Consider the following 19,777-nt stretch of genomic DNA (forward strand, 5'->3'; position numbering starts at 1 on the left):
CTGCCCGGGGCACAGAAATATTTGGCATACCATTCATTCACCCATTCATTCACTCCACAGATATACTGCTCTAGGCCTTGTGGCATAACTGAACAAGCCAGACAGGGTCCCTGCCCTCAAGCTAGCATTCTGTTGGGGGGGACAGAGGATAAATAAGTTCATATATAAGAGATTTTCAGATGATGGTGAGGGCTGTGAAGAAATAAGAACCTGGGATGGGGAATGACCACATGGATCCCTGAGGCTGGGACTTAGCCTGTGGGTGTCCAGTGAGCACAGAGCCTGGTGGGGTAGGTAGAGCTTCAGGGGTACACGGGGAGCTGAGTTTTGAGGTAGGATGGGCCTTCTTCAGGTTTGGATTTTGAGTAGGGACGTGGTACATGTGGTTCTCATTGACCGTGTGTGGTGGATGGAAAGGCAGCAAGAACTGGACTCAACGAGATAAGTTAGGTCACTGCAACCATCCAGGTAGGAGGCGGAAGTACGGCGTCAACCCACAGAGCAAGGCACTGTCTTAGAGGTGGGGACTGTATGAGTAAATTCCACCAGTAGCTACACTTTCATTAATAATGTGCTTTTAAATAAATGCTTCTTGAGTTACGTATTAATCATTCCAAAGCAAATGCTCTGATTTAGCTGGAGACCACTGCTGTGTGTGTGTGTGTGTGTGTGTGTGTGTGTGTATGAGAGAGAGAGAGAGAGGGAGAGAGAATATATGATGTGTATGGGTAGGTAAGGGTGCCCCAAAGCTAGCTAGACTCTGAAACTTTAGTAGAGCCGTATTTTTTAATATTTCCAAGTGTTCATGATGGACACCACTCGTGTATTTTTAAATGGGCTTATAAAGTTAGTTCATAAATTTCAGAATGCTCAATCTTAAAAGCCAATATATTTTTGGAACAGAATGCTGATGAGTGTTTTATTTTTTGCACCATATTACATCTTGCAGTTGCATGTATTTTTAGTGCCATTGGCCACAATTAAGGTAGGGCCCTCAGCTGAGCTAATTTTGATTCCCTGGGTTTAGACTCAAGTATCCATTCTTGGTTATCTCGAGAATATCTGTGATTTGTGATCTGGGTTCTCTGTGATCTGGGGGCATCTTCTGCAGTCTTAGGATCCTCTTCCTAAGGGAATAAATGGATGGCTTGATGCTTAAGCATGATCTTAATTATTATAGCAGCGACGAGAGAGTATTCAACACATACACTTTCTTGAGGATGGAAGTTCAGATTGTATTCTCTTTTGATAGGAAGCATTCTCTTGGTAGCTTTATTAAGGAATTTTTTTGAGTCATGTGGATGATTACAGACACCGGGAAAACTGCATTTTATCATTTGTACTTAAATGTTGAAGTTACATGGAAAGCAATTTTTAGGTCACATCTAACACGTTTCAAGCAAATATTCTTTCTGCTGCAGCAGAACCAACCGAGCCCAACCTTCCATCCGTGTGTCATATACCATTACCTCTATTAATACTCTTTGGGCCCCTGTAATTATAAAGCAGATGTGTATATCAGGAAGAGATGTTGATTTCAGAGTAATTTTTCTAGAAAATAGAAGCTGGAAAAAAGAGGAAAACCCAAACTTGGCTTCGTGCTGCTATGTGTGGGCGGCTGGCTGCATGCACCCGCTGCTCAGAAGTGCCTTTTCTCTCCATGGGTATAACTCGCTGTGTATCAGAGATGCGGCCAGGAGGAGTAGGCAAGCAATGTGTGGGCAGGCTGCATGTTCTTTTATTAGCATCCTCATTGTACTGCATCTCATCGAGCCCGGAGCATGAACCAGCCTGGGCCTCTAAAGTCTGTACTGTTTCCTATTTAATTACACCCCTGAGTCGCCAAATGAGGGAGGAAGAGTTGCTCTTGTGTGTGTGTTGAGCTGTTTCTGGGGGTGGCTGTGGACTGACCTGAATGGCTGTTCTTGGGCACCTGGGCTGTCCTGGGCTCAGCCTTGGAGCTGCCCTCCCAGCATGGCCCTCAGTCAGTCACGGATGGAAGTTAACTTCCCTTGAGTGATCCATTTCCCTTTCTTCCATGAGCTCGCTCCTCTGGGTCTCTGCAGCACTGTTCTTGGGTTGCTTCTCTTGGGTTTGTCCAAGGCTCGGGATTTGAACCTATGGCCATTGGGTTGCAGAGCCCAATTTTGAACCCAAACCCAGTTCTGCTGCCCCATACCTGCGCCCACATCATCATAATGGGGTGGGAGCATGTAGAGGCCATAGGGTAAGCCATTCCCGTAGGTTCAGTGCCATGTGATAACAATACCCACCTCATAGGATTGTTGAATGAGTTCAGTGACGTAACTTGTAAAGTATCAAGTATAGTGTCTGATGCGTAGGTAAGTGCTTAGTGAATGGACGCTATTATTGAGGACAAAGGTAGCAGCATTAATTCTCTCTCCTACATTGCTACTTGTTTGAGGACAGGAATTCTGGCTTTCTTAACTAGGTGTCTGCATGAAAAATAAATAGAATACAAATATGTTGAGCCATACCTGTCTCTAGTGTGTTTCTCTTACAGAAGTAATTCATGGAAATGGTATATTGACTTATTAAAAACAGGGGTAAGAATAGTCTTTAATCACTGTCTGAAATTTGCACATTGTCTTTTTTTTTTTTTTAAGATTTTATTTATTTATTTGAGAGCGAGAGAATGAGAGAGAGCACATGAGAGGGGGAGGGTCAGAGGGAGAAGCAGACTCCCCGCCGAGCAGGGAGCCCCATGCGGGACCCCATCCAGGGGCTCCAGGATCATGACCTGAGCCGAAGGCAGTCGCTTAACCAACTGAGCCACCCAGGCGCCCTGTACATTGTCTTGAAATTCATAGCCCACCATGATGAACTTCAAAACTGTGTCCCCACTCAAGGAGTGACCAAAAGGCACCAGTACCAAATGGCCTGGCCAAAATACCACCTCGAACCAAATGCTAGGGACAGTCATAGTATGAGTTTTAAATGCCTAGACCCGAAATCACAGGTGCTTTCTTCTAATTAGCATCCTCGTTCTCAATCCTCTCTGTACATCAGAATCACCTGAGAGCTTAATAAAATGGTGCCGCCCAGGCCCCCCCTCCCAGTCTGTCTCCTGTTTAATTGGTCTAGTTGGGCCCTGGACATCAGGGTTTTTTTTGTTGTTGTTGTTGTTTTTTTAAGACTTTATATTTTTAAGAGCAGTTTTAGGTTCGCAGCAATATTAGCAAAAGGTACAGAGATTTCCCATTTACCCCCAAATATACACAGCCTCCCCCATCATCAACATCCCCCACCAAGAGGGTATTCTCGTTACAGTTGATGAACCTACACTGAAATGTTATCATCACCCAAAGTCCATGTTTACCTTAGAGTTCACTGTTAGTGTTGTGCATATTATGGGTTTTGACAAATGTGTAAGGACATGGATCCACCATCATAGTATCTCATGGAGTATTTTCACTGCCTTACATCAGTATTTTATAAAAGCTTTCCAGGTGATTCTAATGTGCAGCCTGGTTGAAGACCAGGGAAGTTCCAGAAAGCTGTGAGGACATTTGTCCCCACTCCATTCCTCCAGCCTTAGGTACAAGCTGGGTTCAGTACCAGCATTCTTACCATAGCTTTTTTTTTTTTTTTAGGTGTGATTTTTATTTATTCTTAAAAAAAGGAGATTTCTTTAGCAGCTTTATCCTGAAGAGCTCTTAATTGCCGTACTTAGAACTTCTAAACAGTAAACATTTGTCAAGCATCAACATAGCTATCAAAATAGAAAGAGGGAGTTGATCTCAGGTGATGAGGAGGGCTGTCTGAGGGTCTCCTGTGAGTGCAGGTGGGTGGGTGGGGGGCGCATATCCCCTTGATTCTGGGCCTCATTAATGAGTGACCTAGAAACGCTTTTTTTTTTTTTAATAAGCAATCAGCTTTTGTACCCACAGCAGCACACTTTAAACAGTAAACACTGCTGGATCCTGTCCTCCATGTGTTATCAAGTTTTGGGACCACTTTCTACCCCCAACATCATGCACCCCCTGAATCGTTCTTCTAGAAGGGGCTGGTTCTGTGTTCAGGCATAAAGAGCTATGGCCTCTGCTATCATCCCTGACCCAGGTCAGTGTGTAACTTAGTGAACATGTGGGTGCCTCCTGATTACTAAAGGACCGGGGACCCCGTCTATGGATCATCCCTCCCTCCTTGGGGGGTTTGGGTCTCCTTCTCTAGCCTACCCACCAGAGTGAAGTCAGGAATAAAGGAAGCAGCAAAGGTAACCCAAGGTCATGCCAAGTAACCCATTTCATCTCAGATTAAAAAGAAAAAGTGTGTATGTATGTGGGTTTTGGCTAGATTTTAGATAGAAAATAGGCTAGTGAGAGCTCTAGCACTTGATTAAATTTTTTTGCCAAAGGTGATACCAGAAGATTTGTTTCTGGTTTCAATCCCTGTTGCCCATTTCTGATTTTAGACAGAAAATAGGCTAGTGAGAGCTCTAGAACTTGATTAAAATTTTTTGCCAAAGGTGATACCAAAAGATTTGTTTCTGGATTTCAATCCCTGTTGCCCATTTGGTTTAATGTGAATAATAGCACGGAACACTTTTAGCCCCCCGAGTTTTACTATTCCAAGCAACTGTTCTAGGCCTGTGAGGCATGTGCTATTTATTTACACCGTTGCATGGGTTGTGATGATAGAAATGACAATGATAATAGCAATGGTTGACATTTATTGAACCCTCATAATGTGCCAGGCGCAGTGCCAAGGGCAATATCTGGCTTATCTCATTTAACCCTCACAAGAACTCTTTGAAGGAGGTTGAGAATTATCCCCATTTTACAGATGAGACTGAGGCTCCGCGAGTGGCAGAGTCAGATTTTGAACAGAGCGGCATGCCTCTGGGTGCCGACTGCAGCGTGAATGTAGGGAGCCGTCACCAGGGTACAGCGAGCCAGCCCTACTGAGTCAGCCCTTGCCACTGGGCCAGGGAGGGAGGGCTGAGTTGCTGCAGGAAACGGACCTCTTGTAGGCCAGGAAGTAGTTTGGGGCATCAGAAAGCAGAATTTCGTGGGCTGGTAAGAAGTGAGTGCTCACTGATGACCGGCTCCTGCAACCCTGTTACCAAGGCAACAAAGATGGGCACGTGGGGCGGTGGTGGGCTCTATCACAGGTCCCTCTGCGCACACGAACCTTTGCCGGCTGTTCCTCTGGCCCTGCCCTTCCCCCACCCCAGTGTTCATGCCCAGGGTGCCACCCGCTGAGGGCAGATGCCCTGGGTGAGAAGTGTCCTCTCCACCCATGACCACTGCTTCTCAGGACGAGGCAGAGTGTGTGAATGACATAAACATGTGTGGGTAAGCGCCTCCTTTCTGTGGAGAGGGCCTCCTTCCAGCCCCTTCTTGGGAGGTCCTGCTGCATTCTTTTCATGATACCATCCTGGGCGCTCTCTCAGGTGCACCTGTGAGTCCCTGAACTCCAGCTCTCTGTAGAGACCAGCAGAGATCAGTTATGAATCGGCAGCTTCCTCATCTCTAAAATGCCTCATAGAATGATAGAGAATAAAGAGTTAAGACCTAGCTAGCTTCAGTCAGGAGCCATGCGTGTAGTCCATGCTCAGGAAGCGTAGCAGTCTCCTGTTGCTGCTGTAACAAGTTGCCACAAATAAGTGGCTTAAAACAGCACGAATGTATCACCTTGGAGTTCTGGAGGTCAGGAAGCCAGGATGGGTTTTGCTGGGCTGAAATCAGGGTATAGACAGGGCTGCGCTCTGTGGAGCCTCTAGGAGAGAATCGGTTTCCTTGCCTTTCCCAGCTTCTAGAGGCTGCCCAGATTCTTTGGCTTGGGTCTCCTTCCTCCCCCTTCAAAGCTAGCAGCGTAGCATCTTCGAATCTCTCTCTCTCCGACTCTGACCTGACTTCTGCTCTCACATCCCCTGCCCTCCTCTACTTCTGTCTCCCAGGGACCCTTGTGATAACATTAGATCTGCCCAGCTAATCCAAGATAATCTCCCCATCTCAGAACTCTTACCTTAGTCCCAGCTGCAAAGTCTCTTTTGAGTCCGACTCAATGTCAAGTAACAGATTCACAGGTTCCAGGCATCAGAACATGGACAAGTTGGGGGTGGGGGACTTACTTGGCCCACCATAACAAGCATTAGCTGGATTTTTCTTTTTTGGTCTTTTTTTTTAAAGATTTTTTATTTGAGGGGTGCCTGGGTAGCTCAGTTGGTTAAGGGTGTGCCTTCGGCTCAGGTTCTCCCTCTGCTCCTCCCCGCCCCCCCCCCCCCTTGTGATCTCTCTCTCTCTCTCTCTCAAATAAATAAATAAAATCTTAAAAAAAAAGATTTTTTATTTAAGTGAGAGAGAGAGCAGAGTGAGCAAGAACACAAGTTGCGGGGGGGAGCAGAGGGAGAGAGAAGCAGGCTCCCCGCCCAGCAGGGAGCCAGACACGGGGCTCCATCCCAGGCCCCTGGGATCATGACCTGAGCCAATGGCAAACACTTAACCAACTGAGCCACCCAGGCACCTGCGTTAGCTGTTTTTATAAAACGGAAACAGAACCAAACTGGCTAGCTTGGGGCTGGAAGAACCAGTAATTGGATCAGTATTGTCACTAATGATGTTTGTTAGGCACTCGCTGTGTTAGCTCACTCTTGCCTCAGGGCCTTTGCATCTTATTCCCCTTCCCTGGGGTTTGCTTCCTTCCAGAGCTTTGGATGGCCAGCACCTTCTTATCCCAGCTCAGATGTCACCGCTCAGAGAGGCCCGTCCTGGCCACCCTTGCTTAGACCAAGCCCCTGACCCATTTCCCTCTCTCACACCATGGCACCCTGTTTCCTTCTTTGCCATCATCTGTAACTTTTTGTTTGTGTGTCTTACTGATGCATTCTGTCTGCCATCTGTGGAAGTCAGCTCTGGGAGGGTGGGGGCCCCCTGTCTTGTTCATAGCTATTCCAGTACCGGGAACAGAGCAGGTGCCCAGTGCGTATCTGTTCCGTGAGTAAGTGAAAAAAGCTGTGTAGGCACAATGCCGTGCATTTAATGCTCATGCTCCCCTCTGTGGGACGTCCCTTCATCATCCCACCTCACAGATATGGCAACCAGGGCCCAGAGAGGCTGAATTGTTGCCTCAGGTCAACGGCGACTGAGTTTACACCCAGGTCTGCCAGAGTTCTTGCTTCTGTCCACCTCTCTGCCTCGTGGCCTTGATGTCATCAGAAGCTTCTTGAGCCAGCTCTGTGGATGGCCACAGAACTCTGGCAGGTCCGTTATCTCTGCCACGGGTTCTGAAAGCCTTTTCAGACCCACCTGCTGGCCACCTTGACGCTGGCTTTCTTCTTATCTAGGTCTGTCGTGTCAAGTCTGGACTCCCCTGCCAAGACTAGCTCCATGGAAAAGAAACTTCTCATCAAAAGCAAAGAGCTGCAAGACTCCCAGGACAAGTGTCACAAGGTATTTATTTCCGCAGCTGGCCTCCCTCCTTGCTCCAGGATCCTCCCGTCAGTCTATGCCAAGGGATCCGCCCGGGGCCGCTGCTGGCGCTGAGCCACCTGATCCATACTGAGCGGGCGAGGCGCTCCCTCCCTCGCTGAAGTCTCGCCTCCAGCAGCTCAGAGGGAGATGAATTCAGGCCTTGACGTTGCTGTTAATCCTTTAAATCTTAACCAGAGGAGGCCCTGGATTTAAAAACGGCCCGTTCCTCAGCATGACCCAGCCAGATGTCTGCTTCTTCCGGCAGGTGGCGTGGGTCCTCACCTGTGGCCGAGTTGCATCCCATCTGCTTTGAGTGATGCGAAGTCTCTCTTCCTAGTCCTTTAAGCCTCCTGCTTATGTAACTGCGGCCACTGTGTTGACTATGCTCAACGTCTCTTAACGCTCACTGTTCCTGCCCAGGGGCAGCTCTCTGGAAGCTCCTAAGACCCACTCCTTGCCTGGGACTCCTCTAAGAGTGCAGACGAATACATATCTCCTTGCCCTGTCCTGGATTGGTCCTCTAGATCTTTGCAAGGAGATGGGGGGGATCAAGATGGATTTGGGATAAAATTAAAGTGACGTGTGCCAAAAACCAAACTAAACCCAAAAAGCGTACAGGTGAAAAATGGTGATTGTGGCTTCCTTGCTCACGGGGCTAGAGAAGTGACCAAGTGTGAACCGAGTCTTGGATGAGAGGAGTGACTTAGCATTGGTGACTGTCCTTACGAAGAACTGTGCACTCCCGGGCGAAGAAGCAATGGTATTTCCTTCCCAACCTTTGGCGAATTAGTGCCAGCCCAGGTGGTTTCGGAGGCTGCTTGAGATTTGATTGCTCCGAACGAACCTCCACGGGCCCTTTTAACCTGTCGATGTGTCTGTTTCAGATGGAGCAGGAAATGACCCGGTTACATCGGAGAGTGTCAGAGGTGGAGGCTGTGCTTAGTCAGAAGGAGGTGGAGCTGAAGGCCTCTGAGACTCAGAGATCCCTCCTGGAGCAGGACCTTGCTACCTACATCACAGAATGCAGTGTGAGCCTTCCCCAAAGTCCCCTTCCCTCGGAGGCGGCACTTCCTGTTGTGTGTGTCTCATCCTGTTTCATGACAGCTTCATGAGGCACATCACAGCCAATGGCAGAGCGTAGAGAGAGAGAGAGAGAGAGAGAGAGAGGGAGTGTTCCAAGGCAAGCTGTGTGATTGGCAGGGTAGCCTGAGCCAGGCGGGAGGTCCCAGAACTGTGAGGACTGGGCTCCAGGAGTCCCGGTAGGCTGTGGAGCCTGGACACGGGCCTTGTCGTTGCTGCGGCGAGCGGCCAAGGCTCCAAGCGCCTCCCCTCCCAGCCTCTCTGGTCTATACCCCTTCCACCACCAGCAGCCTCGAGAGCCCAACTCCTAAATGAGCACAGGAACATGTATTTTGAATCTGCCTGAGATCTGTTTTCCATTGCTTAGAACCAGTGCAGCAACGAGAAAACTCAGCCTGTAAAAACAAAACAAAACAAAACAAAAAACCCAGGCCCTCTGTCATTATTTACCATGTGACTTTTTTTTTTTTTCCTTTCCTTCACAAGAGTAGACTGTCTTCTCCATTGTCTCGTTAAATTTTTCATTCAGGTGTTTTTTTTAACGTGGCCAATTAAACAGTCTTAAGAAGTTGAATCACACATTTTTCAAGTTTTTTTTCACAAGGGAGAGGAAATCTATAGAACGTGGCTGATTAAGAATAACTGCTATGTTTCCATTCCAGATTTGGCTGCCTTTCAGTGGTGGGTGAAGTTATTCAGATATGTATCTCAGTGCCACTGAAGCATTGAGGGAACCTTATGGATGAAAGGTGTCCAGGAAACGTAAGCCAGGAGGTGGAATTAGACCCCTTGGGGTCTTAAGTGGCAATTAGGCAAGAAGGAAGTCATTGCTACTTTGAAAGAGGGATCTATCCTGGAGAGCCCTCTAATATCCGATATTCCAGAACAGACTTCCTAGCCATCCCAATGGTGGGTTAACGAAAGGCTAAGGGATCTTGTTGGTTTTCAGTCCCAAACACATAAGTAAGTATCTGACAGGACAGGTAGACAGCGGTAAGAGGCAGGTTGTGATGCCAGTTTGCAGTTTCAGGCCGGACCCGTGAGGACACAAGGTTGAGATGATGTTTCTTGAACCGAGGGGTTTTACAGGAAAAACCGGAGCCAGCAACCAACTGGAAGTTGTCAACTTTGCTCCATCACCCGAAACCATCGTGGTGTCTGCGAAGCAGCTTGCAAGCTCCCTTTAATGAATCTTTCCAAACAGAGCAGGAACCACAGGGCATCCCTATTAAAATTTTTGCTTTCCTCAGAGCTTAAAGCGAAGTTTGGAGCAAGCACGGATGGAGGTGTCCCAGGAGGATGACAAAGCACTGCAGCTTCTCCATGATATCAGAGAGCAGAGCCGGAAGCTCCAGGAAATCAAAGAGCAGGTATGACTGCTGCTCAGGTCTGGTACCTAGACCTCTAATTTCAGGGGAGGTGTGTTTCAGGAGGGGCAGAGAGAGGGAAGGGGGGTGGGGGGAGAGAGAGAGAGAGGTATGTAGGTCATTTGGAAACTGTATATTCTCCATGATTTATATAAATGGTGGAGCGCTTGTTCTAGCTCCTTTTGAAGTCTGCAGCCCAGCATGGCTACTCTTTTCAATGAAAGGTGTAGGTTTAGAACAAAAGTGGCCAAACTGTGGCCCGTGGGGCGAATCTGGCTCACCACCTGTTTTCCATGGCCACGAGCTAAGAATGGCTTTTGCATTTTTAACTGGTTGGGGAAAAAGAAAATGAAGAAGAATATTTCATGACATGTGAAAATTATATGGAATTCAAATTCCAGCATCCATAAATAAAGTTTTATTGGAACACCGCCATGCCCATTCATTTATGTAGTGTCCGTGGCTACTTGTCATGTTACAGTGGCAGGGGTGGGTAGTTGTGACAAAGACCATATGGCCTACAAAGCAGAAATTACTTGGTGTCTAGCTTTTTACAGAAAAAGTTTGCCGATCTCTGCTTTAGACCATCAAAAAAATTAATATTTTTATAGCTTTTCAGATATACTTTAGGTTTTTGAGAGAAGCCAGGATTATTTCTTTTCTTTCTTTCTTTTTAAGATTGTATTTATTTATCTGAGAGAGAGAGAGAGAGCACGAATGAGGAGAGGAACAGAGGGAGAGGGAGAAGCAGACTCCCTGAGGAGCAGGGAGCCCGACGTGGGGCTGGGTCCCAGGACCCAGGACCCATGACCTGAGCCGAAGGCAGAGGCTTAACCAACTGAGCCACCCAGGCACCCCAAAGCCAGGATATTTCATAGTTTTACTTGTATAAAGATAGAGAAGAAGAGCTTGAGCAGCGAAGGCCGTGTCAGAATTAACCCGGGAAATCTGAGCGCAGAAGGCCATCCCCTGAGTGTTCAGAAAAGAGAATCAAGATGTTTAAAAAGCCTACTTACTCTCTTTCTTTTTTTTCCTTTCTAAAAGGGTTTTCTTTCTAGATAGTTCATTTTTATTTTGCTTCATTGTTTCCTTTTTAGCATGGATTTTTCGGTCCTTTCAAGAAACTGTAAATAGAAACTTTAATGAAGAGATGGCAATGAGCGATTGGGAGAGCTGAATTATCAGCTGCCAGGCAACTCTCATTCATTTTAGAAAATCTAATGGAAACAGTGATGGGAATGAACATTTTTGTCTCTGGATAGCACAGACTTAGCCATCTGGGTGGTAATGCAACAGACTCCTGCAAATCATTGATCCATTAGATTTTCTTTAGGGCGCCTGGGTGGCTCAGTTGGTTAAGCTGCCTTCGGCTCAGGTCATGATCCTGGAGTCCCGGGATCGAGTCCCGCATCGGGCTCCCTGCCCGGTGGGGGGTCTGCTTCTCCCTCTGCCCTCTTCCCTCTCGTGCTCTCTGTCTCTCATTCTCTCTCAAGTAAATAAATAAAATCTTTTAAAAAAAAAGAAAAAAATGAGTGTTTTGGGGTTTTTGTTGGCACAATCTGTGTATCGCCTTACTATTTTAAAGTGATTAGTTAATATCCTTGCTTGATCAAGATGTTATAAATAAACCTGCAAAGGTAATGTTGGCAATCTGTTCTGAAAACCGATACTAATCTTAGAGATTTTGAAGGTAGAGTTTGAAAAATCTGCTCTGACAGTTGACTCATTGTGCCTTTTATCAACATAAAAGTGTCAAGGGACAGGATTCTTTTTCTCCCATTAGTTCAATGTGTTTTGGAGATTTGCTTTTGGTGACATCCTGGGGGAAATGAAAGCCGCATTTGGCCACCAGAGGGAGCAGCTGGTGGCCATGCCTTCCATAGAAACTGAATTAACAGGACATTTTGAAAAGGTGCATGCTGATGGTTGAGTTCAGAGAGATGTCTTTGATGATTCATACAACAGTTGGCATACATGGGGAGTTTTAGATTTAATGACTGCTAGAGATTTCACTGGGGGGCAGAAAACTTCTCAGCTTCAGATTTTCTTTCTCATCGGAAGATGGATTTATTAAATTGGCGTTTAGTGAATTTTGGGAGACCAGGATGTCTGCAGTCCAGGAAAAAGCATTTCCCGCTTCTCAGTGGACTCCTAGTGTTTGGTTTGCAGCTTGTCGATTCCTCCCAGATTTGGCATTTATTCCCCCCACTTTTTCTCTCAAAAGCTAATTTTTGTACAGCTATTCATGTTTAAATTTTCTAAACATTTTGCTTCTGCTTAGCCACCCCCTATAGAGTGTTTGCATTTGGTTTACAATAAAAACACCTAAGAGTCTCGCATGATAGCTCAATTCATGTACCATTACTAGAGATTGCTGATGCCCCTCGCCCCTTCCTCAGGAAGGGGAACAGAAGTTTGAGTAACACAGAAGGCATTGGTGTTTTGGGATTTCTGATTGAATAGGTGTATGTCTGCTAGTTTCTTTCCACAAAACTCTGAGGCTCCATTCAGAAGACTTTAGGGCAGACCTTGAAAGTTGTCCGTGGTTCCCTCTCTTGAGCCCACTCAACACTGACTGACAGTCCATCCCATGCCAAGATACAATCACTGTCTCTCCGCTCTCCTTGGAAACAGACCTGATTGTCTTCTCTCAGATTTTTCCTGAAGCAGGGATTTGGTTAGCTGTTGGATTTGTAGGATTTCCTTGAAGGAGGCAACATGATAATAGCAGCTCAACAGATGAGGTAGAAATCCTTTTGATGCTTGTAGCAAGCTGGGTACCCCAAGAGCTCAGATTGCTGATAGAGATGTTGCCTGATTCTTGCCTTCCTCCCCCTGAGCACCGGCAGCTCAGGAAAGAGAAATGTTGAAGGGAAAGAACAACGCTCTGTCCTTGCTCTTGACAAAACACAAAAATTACTTACGCTTCTTGCCGGCAGAAGTTCCGGACAGAAAAAGGAGCTTGAGGATAAAAGATGCCCAAGATTTTCTCTCAGTTCTTTGCTTCCTCTAGAGCTTGGTGTTTGTGCCTGTGAGCAGGGCCAGCAGTACTTTTAGGGACCCATAAAATGTTTACTTTTTTTTTTAATCAGAGGAAAAAAATTGAGCTTTTAGGTCAAAGAAACTGTTTTCGTAGATAATACTAATGTTTTTGTCTCTATATGAATGCCATTGGAAAATATATATATTTTTAAAGATTTTATTTATTTGAGAGAGAGAGCACGAGCATGAGCAGGGGGGAGGGGCAGAGGGAGAAGCAGACTCCCCACTGAGCAGGGAACCGATCCCAGGACCCTGAGATCATGACCCTGAGCCAAAGGCAGACGCTTAACTGACTGAGACCCAGAGACCCCATAAAATATAATTTTTCATGCATTTTTTTTTTTTAAATGAAGGAGGGGGTCCAGGGAGGCACAGTGCCCAGAGCCGCCAAAGTCATAATGCAACCCTGGCCAAGGGGGCTAGAAAGTAAAGGATGCAAGGATGTATCATTTCACATAATCTGGCTCATGTTCCGCTCTCTCAGTTCAGATAATTATGAGCAGGTTGTGAAGACCTTTGGTTCTGTAACCCAGCTTCAGCCACTTTGTGTGCACCCCGCAGACAGCCTGGTGCCCCATGACTTCTGGGACTGACCTTCAATAATAGTATGCTTAGGGGTGGGAGAAGTAGAATGAGACTGTGCTCCACTCTGGGCTCATTATTTTCCTTTCCCAATTATATAGAGAGGTGTGCTTGCATGAAAACTATCCAGTTTTCTTAAGAACATCACCTCTGCTTTAGCGTGCATCTAGGGGAATTGCCTGCTACGATGGGACGAAAGGTTTGCTTTATACCCTGTTATTTGAAAAAATCAATTATTGTTTTTACTGGTTAAAACCATGTCCTTGCTTAATTGATACCTCTTCAATGATTTTCTGGGAGAACAGATCTTAGAGATGTTCACTGTATATTGTGAATATCAAAGATGGTCTTGATTCAATTCCTCGTTCTTTTCACTTTATATCCTCCTCCCACCCTAAGCCACCTTGGATTGGATACACGCTCATTCATAATCCCTATATGCATAAGCTTTGATATTGCTGACAGAATATTTTCATACTTTGCCCCCAAGTTTTCAAAATCATTGCCCATTTCTTCTGGTAAATCCAATTTTGAAAAACCGATTCAAATGTTCTGTTTTGATTTTAGAAATTCATTTTGGAAAAGGTCAGGCTGTTTGGATCACTTTAAAGGTTTGCTCGAAGGAACAAGATAATTCTTTATCCGGAGTTTTGCTCACAAGTTATTTTGACCAGAGCCAGTATTTCTGACTCTTCCAAATTTCAGGGTGACTTGCATTTCAAGAGCAATGTTAAGTTCATCATTCAGTTTTGGGCCCAGAGAAATTAATGGTGAGAAACCGACATGATGAGTTTCACCTTCCAAGATTCTTTCTACCGAGATTTCCAATTACCCCTTGTGCCATCTGAAAGGTTAATTTTAAAACAAGTACCATATCTAATTGTGTTAGGAGCACATGACTTCTAAAGGACAAATCTATATAAATGATTACCCTCGGAAGAAAGCTACGTGTAAGCAGTTTATCCTGGTTGTTTAAAGAACATCCCTTTCAGCTCTCCTGTGTTGCAAATGCCTTAAGGTTCTGTGCTACTTGTGTGGGATTATTTGCTCAAAGGATCTTATTAGATACAGGCACTTATGTTCCAAATGGTGTTACTAATGATACATGATCTACATTAAAACAGTTTAAAGATTTTTATTTATTTGAGAGAGAGAGCAAGAGAGCATGTGAGGGGAGGGGTAGAGGGTGAGGGAGAGAAAGGGAGAGAATCCCAAGCAGACTCCATGTTGAGTGTGGAGCCCGACTCGGGGCTTGATCTCACAGCCCTGAGATGATAACCTGAGCTGAAACCAAGAGTTGGACACTCAACCGACTGAACCAACCAGGTGCTCCTACCTACATTAAGATAGTTTAAAGACTTGGGCGCCTGGGTGGCTCAGTTGGTTAAGCGACTGCCTTCAGCTCAGGTCATGATCCTGGAGTCCCGGAATCAAGTCCCGCATCGGGCTCCCTGCTTGGCAGGGAGTCTGCTTCTCCCTCTGACCCTCCTCCCTCTCATGCTCTCTGTCTCTCATTCTCTCTCTCTCTCAAATAAATAAATAAATAAATCTTTAAAAAAAAAAAAGATAGTTTAAAGACTTCATATTCTTATCTCCCTCCTCGCCCTCCCTACACCTCTCCCTTCTCCCCATTTTGATCCATCTTTTCTCTAGGACTGTTCCCTGCCAATCTGTCTTCAACGTGCGTCTTCCCTCCGTGGTCCATGGTCTTCTGTCTTCACTGCCTGTCTTTTCTTTTAGGGGTTCTAAAGTTCACTTTTCTTCCCTTGCCTGCCCTTTAGGAGTACCAGGCTCAAGTGGAAGAAATGAGGTTGATGATGAATCAGTTAGAAGAGGACCTTGTTTCGGCAAGGAGACGGAGTGATCTCTATGAATCGGAGTTGAGAGAGTCTCGGCTCGCTGCTGAAGAGTTCAAGCGGAAAGCGACAGAATGTCAGCATAAACTAATGAAGGTAGCCAGCCACCTGCCAGAAGGCTGTTTTTGGGGTAGACTCCTGGATGATCTTAGTAAGAATAAAGGGAATACTAGCTTCATGAGTGTATGTTTGCGGAATAATGGAATACTCTGCCAAGCTCCTGGTCTTTTTTTATAGAATATAACCTAGTTATCATCATCATCATCATCATCATCATCATCATCATCATCTGGCCGTAGAGACCAAGAAAGTACGGTAGTCTCTGTAAGACTTTTAGGTGCTTGAGATTTTCCAATATGTTTTATCTCTTAACTTATAGGCTAAGGATCAAGGGAAGCCTGAAGTGGGAGAATATTCCAAACTGGAGAAGGTATTTTCCATTGTTGGTATTGCTATTTTTGGTAGATAATCTGTAAAAATTTTTTTTTAAGATTTTATTTATTTGAGAGAAAGAGCTCACACATGTGGGGGTGGGGTGGGGTGGGGTAGAGGAGCAGAGGGAGAGGGACAGGCAGACTCACACTGAGTGTGGAGCCCAACGCAGGGCTCGATCTCATAACCCTGAGATCACGAGCCAAAATCAAGAGCTGGACACTTAACTTATTGAGCCACCCAGCTGCCCTGATAATCTTTTAAATGTTACTCTCCATGGCTAGTCATTGGTTAAGAATACTCTTGCAATGGATAGAGAACTCTCTTCCAGGTTTATTTCGATGGTCAATCTCTGGGCAACCACATTTAGCTTTAGCTGTGGTTCTAAAAGGGATAAAAGACACCTCATTTTTTGTCATGCCTGATCACAGTAACATACAAACCAAGACACCTAGTAAAACATAGGTGAAAATTTCTGTAGTCTTAAGGCACTGGGCAACTATGATTCTCTTGCCGTTTGTGTGTTGCTGGTTCTAGGGAAGTAGCATGGAGGTTTTCCTTGGGACATTCAAAGACTTCTCTGATAGGCCTCTGTTCTTCCTCTTCATTAGTAGGGGCTGGAAAACAGAACAAAAAGACCCCACAGAAACCTTCAGACAATAGCACTGCACTAAATGTAGTAAGACATTCATGCCAATTTACCTTTTGCTTTATTTCCTGGAATTTTAATTGTAGATCAATGCTGAGCAACAGCTCAAAATTCAGGAGCTCCAAGAGAAGCTGGAAAAGGTAAGCCCGAGGTGATTTTTTGGGAACTTGCCCCTCATTTCCAAATACTTTTCTTTGCCTTGTCCTGGAACCCAAAAGATGAAAGAGATGGAACTAGTCAGCCAGTACCGAGGAAAATGAAGGGCAAGTGAGCTATTACCTGAAATATCAGAGTTCTGAATATAGTTTTTCCTTTTGAGACATGTCAGCAGTGTTTATTTTTAAAAACTCAAGCTGCGTGAGACTCTCAAGTAAAAGTTCTAATTATACTATGACAGGAACCCAAGAGGCCAAGAGGCCAGCTTCTCTCCCTTCAGGGGGCCAGGCTCCCTGTTTTGCACATTTGTAAGAGGAGCAGGGGTTGTTCAAGACCCAGACGGCTTTCAGTGAGAAACCGTGGGCAGCCTTCCTGCCCATTGGAAGACTGGGGGAGCTGGGGAGTCATCTCTGGGTGGGGGAGGGGGTGGATTTGGTTTATAGCAGCCTGTGCAGTTGGTTTAATGACCCTCCCCTTGGCTGAACGCTGGAAATGCTAATGCATGGTCCAGAATGGATGTGGTTCTGAGACATGCCCATCACAGCAAAAATGTCCATGTGTTTCCTGGCCTGGTTTAATAGAGCCTCTTCTCATTTACTCTTTTTTTGTTGTTGTTTTTTTAAAGTTGCGGTGAAAAACACATAACATTAAATTTACCGTCTTGACCATTTTTTAAAAAAAGGTTTATTGATTTGAGAAAGAAAGAGTGTGTGCATCTGTGCTGTGCGTGCAAGTTGGGGGAGGGGCAGAGGGAGAGACTCTTTAAGCAGACTCCTGCTGAGTGTGGAGCCTGACTCGGGGCTTGATCTCACAACCCGTGAGATTATGATCTGCGCTGAAACCAAGAGTCGGCTGCTTAAGCGACTGAGCCACCCAGGCACCCCTACCATCTTAACCATTTTAAGTATAGAGTTTGGTAGTGTTAAGTATGCTCACATCGCTGCGCAGTGGATCTCTGAACTTTTTCATCTGGCAAAACTGAAACTCTTGACCTGCTAATTTTCCTTCCTTCCTCCCCCTAGCCCTTGGTAAACCACCTTTCTGTGTTCTGTTTCTGTGATTTGGACTACTTTAGAGACTTCAAATGAGTAGCATCATAGAATATTTGTTCTTTCCTGACTGGCTTACTTCGTTTAGCATAATGTCCTTGAGGTTCATCCATGTTGTAGCGTGTGACAGGGTTTCCTTCTTTTTAAAGACTGCGTGATATTCCATTGTGTAGACAGACCACATTTTGTTCATCCGTTCATCCGTCCCCGTCTCACTGATCCTGGAGATCACTAATGAAAGCCTCTACCGCCCTCTTTCAGCTAGACATTTGTCTGAGGATTCACGTTTCTATCTAGAACTGTGTTCTCTAGCGGAAGTATGATGCAAGTCACAAGTGTCAGCTTCTGGTGTAATTTTAAATCTTCTAGTAGCCGCGTTAAACAGGCAAAAAGAAACAGGTGAAGTTATTTGAATGATACGGTTTATTTAATCTGATAGAGCCAAAATATTGTTGCAGCGTTGTGTCGATAGTAAAACATTCACACTGTTTCAGTTTTTAAATGAATCAAACGTAAGTTACATTAAAAATTAATTTACCAGCCACATTGCAAGTGCTCAAGGGCCACCTGTGGCCAGTGGCTCCCGTGTTGGACAGTGCTGATCTCAAAGATGAAGTTTTCTTGAAGTTTTGACTTTTTAAAAATTATAATTCAAAGCAAATAAGTGTGAGATTATTGGTTTCTTACCCTCAGATCTTTGCTATGATGCTATAAGAGCTTCAGTATAGATAAGACCCAAGTGAAAATTAACTTCAAAAGGTTTAGCTGTTGTTTTTTTTTTTCTTTTTAAGCACAGATTTGTGAATTACCAGGGAACTCTATGGTTGTTGTAGGCTTTGATAGGTTGAAGGAAAGCTGACAGTTTTTATCCTTTTTTAAATAAAAGTAGTACAGATTCCCCATAGGAAAATGAGCAAATGAGATCATTAAATAAGAAGAAACTGAGGGGAAACACATTCACACCTGGGTAGGTAAGTCCTGCTAGGCCTTTCTGTTTGCATTTACTATGTTGCATTGCATCTAAGATACTAATGATTATCAGATACACTGTATCTGTGCACCCCCAAGAAGGAAAAATTGCTGTCCATTTTAACTGTAAGATGCATTCCAAATTCAGTGATGTTAAAATATATACATAAGTGCACTTTAGTGGAGAGGAAATGCAGAATAAAGTGAATGTTAATGGGTTTTGAAAATGGATCTGGTACATATATACTTAGTATTGCCTGACTTTTCCCCGTTGAGGAGATCGTCACTATCTTTTCATGTGAATGACTTTGGCCATCTGTCTCCTGTAACTTCTCCCCGGGTAGGCTGTAAAAGCCAGCACAGAGGCCACCGAACTGCTGCAGAATATCCGCCAGGCGAAGGAGCGAGCCGAGCGCGAGCTGGAGAAGCTGCAGAACCGGGAGGACTCCTCTGAAGGCATAAAAAAGAAGCTGGTGGAGGCCGAGGTGAGCAGGGGTCATCAGCCCGCGGTGGACTGAGACCGGGTCCCGGTGTGGCTGCCCATGAGCAGCCGACCAGCTTTGGGCCGTGCCAAGGAGAAGACACTGCAGAACCACTGTCCCTTCTGCCAGTCCCTTTGAAACCTGAGAGGCTTGGCAACATTTCCCCAAAGGGGAAGAAAAGACTGGTCACAGCAGCTTCAAGTAGAAAGATGTCCTGATAAGCGTGTTGCCTTTCTGTTCCTTTTCCTCTGGCCTCACGAACCTGGGAAGGTTTATGTTTCAGTAGATGAACTGTAATGCTCTCCCTCAGTTTCTCTTTTTCTTCTCTCCGCACCCCTGTTTTTCCTTGCCTCCTCCCCACAGAGTTAATAACGTTACCTTTCAAGGCTTCAGCTGTTACCTATGTGTCGATGCCCCCCGCCCCCGCCACCCCGGGGCCTGTATTTTGGGCCTCTTCTCTCCCTCGAATTCTTTGTTGTTGTTGTTGTTGCTGAAATATTTGATATAATTATACAGGAAACACATGAGTGTCTTCTCGTTGTAAAAAACTTGAACAGTACTGAAGAATGGAGAATCAAAAGTAAAACTTCCCCCTTACTCCCCTCCACCTCCCCCGCCGCCTTGGTGATTGTCCCAGAGAATAAACAGATCGTAGTTGATTTACACCTCCCCCCCCC

The 19,777-nt window shown here is 45.4% G+C and overlaps 1 protein-coding gene across 2 annotated transcripts in view; it reads left to right on the plus strand.

Moving 5' to 3' along the window:
- The window catches only part of CIT (citron rho-interacting serine/threonine kinase), a 160,713-nt gene that overhangs the window by 70,099 nt on the left and 70,837 nt on the right, over positions 1-19,777 (plus strand). For both annotated transcript variants that reach the window (XM_021703638.1, XM_021703639.1), the window contains exons 10-16: positions 7,310-7,415; positions 8,321-8,464; positions 9,767-9,886; positions 15,289-15,459; positions 15,743-15,793; positions 16,531-16,584; positions 18,963-19,103. In XM_021703638.1, coding sequence (XP_021559313.1) covers positions 7,310-7,415; positions 8,321-8,464; positions 9,767-9,886; positions 15,289-15,459; positions 15,743-15,793; positions 16,531-16,584; positions 18,963-19,103 — 787 coding nt within the window. The remainder of the gene's footprint in view (positions 1-7,309; positions 7,416-8,320; positions 8,465-9,766; positions 9,887-15,288; positions 15,460-15,742; positions 15,794-16,530; positions 16,585-18,962; positions 19,104-19,777) is intronic.

This window comes from Neomonachus schauinslandi, chromosome 14, assembly GCF_002201575.2.
Source record: "Neomonachus schauinslandi chromosome 14, ASM220157v2, whole genome shotgun sequence".
Classification (NCBI taxonomy): domain Eukaryota; kingdom Metazoa; phylum Chordata; class Mammalia; order Carnivora; family Phocidae; genus Neomonachus; species Neomonachus schauinslandi.